The sequence below is a fragment of the Fringilla coelebs genome (genome assembly GCF_963513975.1).
Source record: "Fringilla coelebs genome assembly, chromosome: 7".
NCBI lineage: Eukaryota > Metazoa > Chordata > Aves > Passeriformes > Fringillidae > Fringilla > Fringilla coelebs.
The window spans coordinates 15,628,743-15,638,649 of record NC_140035.1 but is presented as its reverse complement, the minus strand read 5'-3'; the positions used below and the strand labels follow the sequence as shown (position 1 = coordinate 15,638,649).

The 9,907-nt window shown below is 61.1% G+C and overlaps 1 protein-coding gene across 1 annotated transcript; it reads left to right on the top strand.

The window, feature by feature from the left end:
• Positions 1–5,452: 5,452 nt before the first annotated feature.
• Positions 5,453–7,800, top strand: CRYBA2 (crystallin beta A2; the record flags this gene model as incomplete). Its single annotated transcript, XM_084209418.1, has 4 exons — positions 5,453–5,613; positions 6,019–6,160; positions 7,207–7,349; positions 7,653–7,800. 4 exons carry the CDS (start codon positions 5,453–5,455, stop codon positions 7,798–7,800), a joined length of 594 nt encoding a protein of 197 aa, XP_084065544.1.
• Between the last annotated feature and the right edge of the window lie 2,107 nt (positions 7,801–9,907).

Genomic DNA, 9,907 nt, shown 5'->3' with positions numbered 1-9,907 from the left:
ATCCTGATGGAGTCAATATGCTCAGGGGAAAAACCCAGAGTTTATACTAGTCCTGCATCTTGGAGCACATCAGCCCCATCCTCCCACGGGGCCTCCAGGGAAGGGCTGAGTGATGGGGCTCCTCTCTTCCCAGCCAGTGGCTCTGGGAAGTGCGTGGGCAGCCTGTCCAGGGGATGGACACTGAGCAGGCTGCCAGGGCTGCTGCTTCTGGCCCAGCTATTGCTGGCTTCAGGAGCCCTGAGGCAGGATGTTCTGTTCCTGTGGCAGCGCCTGGCTCAGCCCCCGCCTGTGCTGATCCTCAGAGCTGCTGGAGGAGGGGACCCACCACTGCCAACCTTTTCAGCTGCTTCCTGAGTGAGCATCAGCCAGCATCTTGCCACATCTTGCCACTGCAGATGTGGCCAACAGGGCAGTGGAGGAGCACTGGGGTGGAGTGGGACCTTGGCCAGGTGCCAGCTGAGCTGGTATCCCCTGGCTGTGAGGCTGCCAGGGGCTGCCAGCCTTAATCTTGCCCGCTGCACCTCGATGACAACACCCTAGCTGCTACAGGTAAAGCTGGCATCTGGGAAGCTGTGCTCGCCCCGTGGTATCCCTCCAAAATGACACAATGTACTGAAGGAGAGGCATCAGCAGCTGCGTCCAGGCCAGGCTGGGTGTGGGTTGGGATGTGCTCCCCTGTCTCCATCGCTGCAGCCCTGGGACTGGTCTGCACTGGGGACTCTCTGAGGACCAGCAAGCTTCTCCAGGACACTGAAGATAGGGGGTACCCTGGAGGTGCCAGGCTGAGGCCACCTGTGGTAACAAGCAGGAGGTCACAGTGGCTGGCACCAGCAGGCTCCCTTCCAGGTCAGGATCTGCACTGGCAGAGGACCAGACACTGACTCCTCTGCCCCAGTGCCTGGCATCCCCAGCTGGGTAGGGTATGACCCCTCAGGCTGAAAGGGACATGCCACCCTGGGTTCCCTTTTGGTTCTGTGCTGCTGTCAGTTCCCTGCCAGGGCTGGGCTAAGCTGGGGAGGCAGCCTTTGCCACCTGCTCACACCCAGGCTGTAATCCACAGGCAGGAGGTAAGCAGCTGGCGGAGCCTCCCTGACCTTCAGGTGGGATTAGTCCCCATGGGAACAGTGGGGAGCAGGCAGGTGAGGCCACAGCTCCCCTGGCAGTTCGTGGGGACTGAGCACACCCCCATGTGGGGACAGCCAGACTCAGGTGGTGAATGGGTGGCATGGGGTGAAGCTGTGCCCCTGGGAGTATCCTTGTCTTAGAGGGCTGCTGCAGGTGCCCCCCCAGAGCTGTGGGTGCCACAGGGCAGAGTGGGCAGCCACAGTCCCACAAGGAAGGGCTGAGCAGCGTGCCCGGGGTGGCCACGGTGCCAGTGGCACAGAACAGCTGGCAGCCCACGGTGTGCGTGTGCACCTGCGTGGGAGCTAATCCCTGCAACACCTGCCAGGCTCCTGCTGTCCCAGGGGTTCCTGGCTGCAGGGTGGCATGGCTGCATGCACAGGGGACACGTGCCTGTGGGGCAGCTGGCAAGTGCCAGGGCTCCCTGTGCGAGGCAGTGCCTGCATGGAGGCTTCTGTGGCAGATGTGTGCTGTACACATACGGCTCATGTGGCCAGCAAAGCTTCTTGAGGGGACTAGTGGCACAGGGGATCCCAGAAACCCTTTTGGCTCTGGGATCCAGGATTCAGCAGGTGGAAGAAGGGGTTTTGGCCGGGATTAACCAGTCCTGGTGTGGCCATGTTCAGAGCAGCCCTGAAGCAAAGGTGACTGGAGAGAGAAGGAGGGTGTTTGCATCCTTGTCGAGGAGGATGATTTCCCACAGAAACGAGGGTGGGAGGGAAAGCAGAGGGGAAAGGGAGCAGTGGGGCTGTGTGGGGGCAATGACACACCACCCCGATCTAATCAGCCAGACCCTGCAAATAAAAGCCACCTGTTTTGGCCCTGACAGCAGGAAGCCATCCCTAGAACAAACAGAGCACCAGGCAACTGGAAGAAAGACAAACAGGGGCCGGCACCAGCTCCATCTGCTCCTGTTGGGCCCAGCCCCAGACCTCCAGCCCCCTGGAGTGCTGGTCCAGCCCCCAGTAGGGCTGGGAGAAGGAGAGAGCAGCTAGAGGTCCTTGCAGGGTGTGACCAAGGCTCAACCCACGGTGTCAGCCAGGTGGACCACACACATCTGTGCTGCCTTGGTCAGCCAGCCCAGATATTCCATCAATGGTTACAGCTGTGAATTGCCACAGACACGGCATCAGCCTCAGGATTCCTGGGCAGCACCTGCCTCACCTCTCTTGTGGCTGCCCCTCAGCCTGCTCGGCTCCCCCAGCTGGGCACTGTCCTGGAACCAGCACCTGCCCAAGGCAGGGGGTACAGGCCCATGGTCTGGGCTTGGCAGGGAGCACTTGGGTGACCTTGTGCTCCCACCGTGCCCCCGGGCTGCCGCGCTGTGCCCAGTGGCACTGAGAAACATGATCTGTTTTGCTAGTGCAGGGAACAAGCTGAGCTGGGAGCTACAAGGGGCCCTTATTAAATTAGCCTATGCAGGAGGCCCTGGGCGAATGCTAAGCAGCTCCCACAGCCAGTATTAGCAGCTGCCCTTGAGCAGAGTCACTGCCCGCCCCCACACCAGCCTCCCTCTGCCCCTGTCCCCAGCTGGGCAGGTGTGGCTGGGGGCTTGCAGGTGACCTAGCCAGAAAATGCTGGCTGGTGACAGAGACCAGCTGGAGATGGCCCAGGGAGGACAGGCTGCACCAGCATTCTGGGATGCAGTCAGGGAAGGCTCCTTGTGAGTGACCCCACTGATCCTGTGCCCTGATGTGGCTGTGGCTCCTACGTGGCTGCCTTGAATGCACCAAGCAGGAGGTGAAGCACATCCCAGTGAGTATGATGTGCTGAGGAACAAGGAAGGGGCACAGTCTGCATCTGGGTTTCTCCTCTGCACCATTTGCCTTCCAGTGCTTTTATGCAAAATGTTGCATGGGGACGGCTGAGTGGCTTGCTTGCTCCTCGTGGCACACCCTCAGTGCCCCACAGAGGCTGTAGCACACCATACAGTGCCCCACACATTCCCCATGCACATCCTATAACAGCTGGCAGCATCCTACGTATTCTGTGGTGCCTCATGTCCTGGGGCTCTGTAATACACCCTGCAGTGCCCTGCGCATCAGAGTCCCCAGCTGCTCTCACGCCTCCCCAAACCAACCAGTGCCCCACAGCTCTGTTCTCACAGCCCAGGCAAGGGGGAGCAGCACCGCGGGGAGACCCTGCAGTGCACTTGCACTAGCTCTGCATCTTGCCTCACCTTCGCCAAGGTGATGGCTTCCCTAAATGCTGCCCAGACTGTCTCCCAGCATCTTGAGAGATGTCCCCAGGTCACCAGGCTGCACCGGGGTGCTCTTCCTTCTCCAGCGAGCATCCCTATCCCTCCCTCCACCTTCTGCTTCCCCAGACAGCTCCAAGAGGGTCTCGTCCTCTCTGCTAGGAGCACTTCAGGCAACGCAAGCTGAGGGTCGTCTCCCCAGCGCCTGTCCCCTGCCAAGGGCCACTAATGTCCCTGAGCTGGAGCCTGCTCCAACCGCTGCCAGGCTGCACCCTCTGCTGGGACCCGCAGGCATCGGCGCGGATTCGCACCGAGCCTCGGGGCCGTCCAGCAGTGGAGAGGTCACGAAGGGGTCCCCCCGAGTCCTGCCCCCAGCCCGTCCTTGCTGTCACCCCTCAGTCCCCTATTCTTGTTGATGCCGGGGGCACTAACACCACCCCCAGCTGCTCACACTGCTTTCTCCATAACCAACAACGTCTGGGTCTCTTGATGATGTTGACCTCATGCCCAGGACCCCCAGAAGGGCTGGAGTTTTCTTGGGAAGGTTTGAGGTGCTGTGGTCCGGCCCTTTCCCAGTGGCCAGCATGGCACCTGCCCAGTTGAAGGTGGGGGGTGCCCAGCCTCACCACAGACTACACAGGGATGCTGCAGGAAACACGGCTGCCTAGACATCCAGGATTTCACAGCTCAACAGGGCACTCTTCCTCCCTTCCAGCCCGTGCTGGCCTCGTCCATCCCAGGTCCTCGTAGGAGCCACTGGGGATAGCTGCATGGCATGGTGCAGTCCCAGGCAGGGCTGGTCCTGTCCAGGTGCAGGACACAGCTTTGTCCCGAAGCTGGTCCCCTCCTGCTGTGCACAGTGTCCCTTGCCCCTGCGGGAGGTGAGTGGGAGCACAGGGAGCTCTTTCTCAAGCCAGGGAAAATGCTCAGGGCATTACAAGCTTTTAACTGGGGTCCATTAGTGCCCAGTCTGCAGCCAGCACAGGAATCCCTGCAGGGCCTGGCTGGAAAAGGAGCCCATGCTGGCAGAGTCCCACCTGGAGGGGCAGAAGCAGCCCCAGATAAGCCCCGTGTTCCAGCGTGAGGACATCAGTGCCCCTCAGCTCCCAGATGGTAAATCCCCACTTCACCCTGGCACCTCCTTCCCACCAGCCTCAACCCTGGCAAAGGCTGCGGGTGCCCTGGGAAAGGCTGGCTCCCTAATCCCTGGGCCAAGCGGGGACATTGTCCGGGGGCAGAAAGGAAAGCGGCGCGTCAGGCCCTTTGCCCATTGTGCCCTGAGCCCCTGCGCAAACACAGCCCAGCACTTTCATTGTCAGCCTCGCCGGGCGCGGGGGGGCCGCTCTCGCCACACTGCCTAAGTGGAATGGACAGCCAGAGTCTGGGGTGGGCGAGCAGCCCGTGCCCCCCATCCCCTGCCTGCTGACACAGCGCCCTGGCCGCCTGCACCATCGGCACTTCAGCGCCCGCCTATAAAGGGCGAGAGGAAAAGCCGGCGCCGGCACCGCCACCTCCGCCTCTGTGCCCTGCCCTCCGACCAAGTAAGTACCAGGCTGTGAGCCCCCAGACCCCAGTGCACCGGCGCTGCCCCGCTCCCTTCACCCCACAGCAAGCCCCCCACCCAACGCTCACCCTGGGGAAGGGCGAGTGGCGGGGCGCTGCGTGGCACAGCGGGGGTGCCCTGTGCGGGCAGGAGGGACCCTGGCAGGAGGGATGGAGGAGCGGGGCTGCTCTGCCCCAGGGCTACACCCGCATCTGAGCTGCGGTCACCGCCGCCTCCCAGCAGTGGGTACAGTGCCACCGCACCCAGACAACTCCCGGAGCCACGGCAGAGAGCTTGGGAGAAGAAAAACTGAGGCAGTCCTGGGTACATCACATGGAGAGATGGGGCACTGCAAATTCCCCCTGCAACTTGGGTCTCACTGGACAGAGATCCCTCAGCACAGAAGGAAAGGGAATGGGAAATGTCCCCATGCCAGCCTGGGAGGGCAAGGGGCCAGTGACACGGGGTGTGTGAGGGCAGTGCCACCGGCATCCCAGGCTCAGCAGCAGGCAGGAGGGTGGCTGGGGGCTGATGGTGGGCACCTGCCCTGGGGTGATCCGTGGGGCTCTGCCAGCAGCCGAGCGACCCGTATGACCAGCAGTGAAGCCATGGACACCCTGGGGCAGTACAAGATCACGGTGTGGGAGGAGGAGAACTTCCAGGGCAAGCGCTGCGAATTCCTCATGGAGTGCCCCAGCATCATGGAGCGCGGCTTCCGCAAGATCCGCTCCATCAAGGTGGAGTCTGGCCCGTAAGTGCCCCGCCGGCCCCGCGGCCCCTTGGCACGCCCCGCTCCAGCAAACCCACTGCTCCCAGGGCACTGTTGGGAGCTGCTAGGGAGCCAGAGCACCCAAGTTTTTCCTCAGCTATGACACAGCCTCATCATGCAGCCTCCCTGCTTTTGCTCCTTGTGTTTTCCCATCTGCTAATCAGGGAGACCTTAACAAGGCAAGGCATAGGTTGGAGGCAATGACGTGGCTCTGGGGAGAGGGGTCCCACTTTCAAAAGGGACATTTGCTGCTAGCAAGGACCCCAACATCTGTGACAGACCCATAACCTGCCAGCATGTCTCTGTCCCCTGCCCAGGAAGGAGAAGCTGACTGATCCTGGGGACTGTGTCACACATCCCTGAGGGTTTTCCTCCTCTTCCTTCCAGCTGGGTAGGCTTTGAGTACCCTGAGTACCAGGGACAGCAGTTTATCCTGGAGAAGGGTGACTATCCCCGGTGGGAGGCCTGGAGCGGGAACAGTGGCTACCGGACCGAGCACCTCCTCTCCTTCCGGCCTGTCAAATGCGCAGTGAGTTACTGGGACACCACAGAGGGAGGGCTCAGGGCAAGCAGAGCCTCCTCCAGGTAGCCCAGCATGGAGGTGATGAGGGACAGACTGGAGGACGACTTACATGGGGCATGGGGTGGAGGAGGCGAGGTGTACACGGAGATACATGTGAAGTGGAGGAGTAGCTGCACCCACCAGCTCCCACCTCCCTGCAAAAATCCTGGAATGCTTTCTAGGTCTAAAATTTGGCCTGAACCACAATTCCAGCTCCTTCTGCTTTGTGCTTTGGAGAGCCACCTGCCAGACTGGGGTCCCAAGGCCTTGTCCCCCAGCCCTGATTCCTGGGGATGAACAGAGAGGAGCTGGCGGGACCGCAGGGATGCTCGGAGTGCATGGCCCGTCCCCTCCCAGCCCGGGGAGCTGCGGCGTGCCCAGGCAGCCGCGGCTCTATCGCTCCATCTGCAGAGACACTGCTGCTCGCAGCAGCGGCACGTCTGCGCCTCCGAGCGGGGGGTCCCCCCCCAACTTTTAATAATCACCAGGCAGATATGTTCAGGCTTTAATAAAGGGGATGCGATAAGATCACTCCTTGCTGGCAGGACTGCTCCTCGGTGCAGATAGATGCATGTGGGGGCTGGGCACGGGGGACAGTGCTGCATCACTCAGTGTCCCAGCCATTAACCCCACCGTGTCCAGCACCCAGAAAGGCCCCACAGAGCTGAGGGACCTCTCGCAGCATCCTGCCTTGCCTGGAACCCTCCTGCAGCCTTGGGGAGTGTGGTGATGCTGAGGGTAGCAGTCTGTGTGGGTCCAGAGGTTGTAGCTGCTAACTCTCACTGACAGCTGTGCATTGGGACCACAGGGACATGAGAGCAGCATCCTCGGGGCAGTTCTGGGGTGTCCCAGTGAGGGGTGCCAGGTGGAAGGACATCCCCGTGCATTGCAGCAAGGCTGCCCACAATCCCAGGCCTCTCAAAGTGCCTTGGTGTGTGTCACACTGATGCCACATCCCTATTCCTGGGCAAGGCAACCCATTCCTGCTGACCTCCAGCTCTCTCTCTCCGCAGAACCACAATGACAGCAAAGTCATCCTCTACGAGGCTGAGAACTTCCAGGGTCACAAGTTTGAGCTGAGTGACGACTATCCCTCGCTGCAGGCCATGGGCTGGGGCAACAAGGAGGTGGCATCCATCAAAGTGAACGCTGGAGCGTGAGTGCAGCCAGTGGGGCAGGGACTGGGGGTGCCAGGAGCAGAGGTTCAGAAGCACCTCCTTGCATAAAACACCTCCCTAAACCCCAGGATGGGGAAGGGGGACCCCCTCAAAGAAGGGATGCATTCCTGCTACTTTTTCCTTGAAAATACAAGTCATTGGGTATTTTTCTGTCCCTCTCCTCCCAAGGCAAGCAGAGGGATGGGATGGGATGGGATGGGATGGGATGGGATGGGATGGGATGGGATGGGATGGGATAGGGTGATTTGACTTGTGGCTCTGAGCCAAGGGTCTGCCTGCAGGTGGGTGGCATACCAGTACCCAGGATACAGGGGCTACCAGTACGTGCTGGAGCGGGACAGACAGAACGGCGAGTTCAAGAAGTACAATGAATACAGCAGCCAGGCCCACACCAACCAGATCCAATCCATCCGCCGCGTCCAGCACTGAACTGGGGCAGGGCTGTGTGCCCTGCAGCCTCCAGGCTGCTGTGCAATAGACCTCTATCCGGTAGCAAATAAAGGCATTTGTCAAAAAAAATAGTGCTCCTGCCTCTGCTCGGCTCCTCAGGGGGGTGCCATGCTGGGAGGACCATGGTGGCAACCTGGGAGGTTTCCCCTTCCCCAGGCAGTTTTGGGCTCATGGCCAGCTCCACCCTGGGCTGAGCTCTCTGCACCCCACCTCTCGTCCATGCACAGTTCCACTGCTGTGATGCTCTGGCTGGGAAAATGGGAACTTACTGGGCAAAGAGAGCGCTGGAGGTGGGAGAGAGCACCAAGAGGGTTGTGCCCTGGAAAGAGGCAGCCAGTAGTGTTGTACCCTGGGTTCTCCTCCCAGGATCAATGCGAGGGAAATTGATTGCTACAAAGTCTGTGAAAATTCAAGGTCCCCTTCCTCTTCACCCCTCTGGAAGAGAGAAGGGGGTCCCTGCCTGCTGCGGGCCTGGGAAGGAGGAAGAACTTAGGGGTCATCTGGGTCAGGACAGGACTCTGCCAGCACACGGGGCAGCCACAGTTGTGTCAGATTTGGGGCAGAGGGGCTGGGGGGGAGGTGGTTGTGCAGGGGCAGGGGAAGGAGGTCTGAGGGCAGTGTTCCACAGGTGGTAGGGGGCTTGGCTTGATGCTCGCAGGTGTGTGTGTCCTCCTCCTCCAGCCTTGCCACGCCAGCATATCCGTGCCAGTATCCGGCTCCGGGACACCGGGAGCCCCACCCAGCCTCCTCCTCCTCCTCCAGCACCCTTTCCCAGCCTCCTCCTCTTCCATGTGGCTCTGAACCCTCCTGGGGTGCAGGCTACTCATCCCAAGGTGCTCCCTGCACCCAACACATTGCTTCCTCCTCCTCTCCGCCTCTCCTCCTCTCCTCTCCTCCTCCTGTCCTCTCCTCCTCCTTGTCTTCTATCCTGCTCTGGCACCCCAAAGCCCTCCTGGGGCACAGGCTTTTGGTCCCAAGGGTCTCCCCACACTCAGGACATGGATGCATGTTGGAACAGTTCTGAGTGCCTCAGATGCCTGGGCTCCCTGATGCCCACCCCACTAAAAGCATGCTTGCCCCTGAGAAAGGGAGTGTCCCAGAAGGCTGACGCGGGGTCAGTCTGTGCACACCCCTCACCCAGCAGTGTGCAGAGACCCCAGCCCTGGTGAATGTGCATGTGTGTGTGTGTGTGTGTGTGTGTGTGTGTGTGTGTGTGTGTGCTGCACACGCCTGAGCACACACGTGTTTCCCTGCATGCCCCCTCTCCCTTCCAGCCCCAGTGCTGCTGTGCAGAAGACCCAGCACCTCTGTATCCCCATCCCACATGGCATCCCGGTTGCAGAGTGCCCCCCAGCCCGCCCCTGTCTCCTCCGTGTCCCCAGTGGCCCCACCCCACCCGGCCGCACGGCCTCTCCCCCAGCACAAACACATTCCGGCACACCTGGCCAGGCGCAGCCAGCCCAGGGCCACGTCAGCTCGGCTCCGCTCCACAACGCCGGCTCACAGGTGAAGCTTTCCTGGGCACCCGCACACAGGGCTGTGATGGGGGGGTAGGGGTGGGCTGTGGGGGTCATTGCAAAGCCTGGGGTCCTTATTGCCCCACCTCGGGTGGGAGGAGAGCATGGAGTGGGGGGTGGGGGGCAGACTGCCTCTTGCAGCAGGAGGGACCTGCAGCTGCTTCCAGGTGGGTGTTCCACATGGCCGGGCTCCATCCCCAGTAGCCCCACAGACCTGAAACCTCATCTCCTAGATCCCCCTCAGACCCACAGCCCAGTCCCTTGTTACCCCATGGACATGGGCCCCTCTTTCCTGGATTTCTCATATACCCTGCCTTCCTCATCCTCTGGGTCTGCCCCAGCTCCCCCATGAACCTGGGGTCGCATCACTCAGGTCTCCAAAGCTCCACATGGATACAGGGCTTGCCAGCTCTTAGGATCTGACACTCCCTGTCCTTCTGCACACCTCTGACCCCAGATCACTCAAAGACCCCAGTCCCCTCACATCCCACTTTAAGGCCCCCACCCACTGGCTCTCCCAGGGACCCAGGTGTCTCCATCCCCAGTGCCCTCCAAAGCACCCCTTTCTC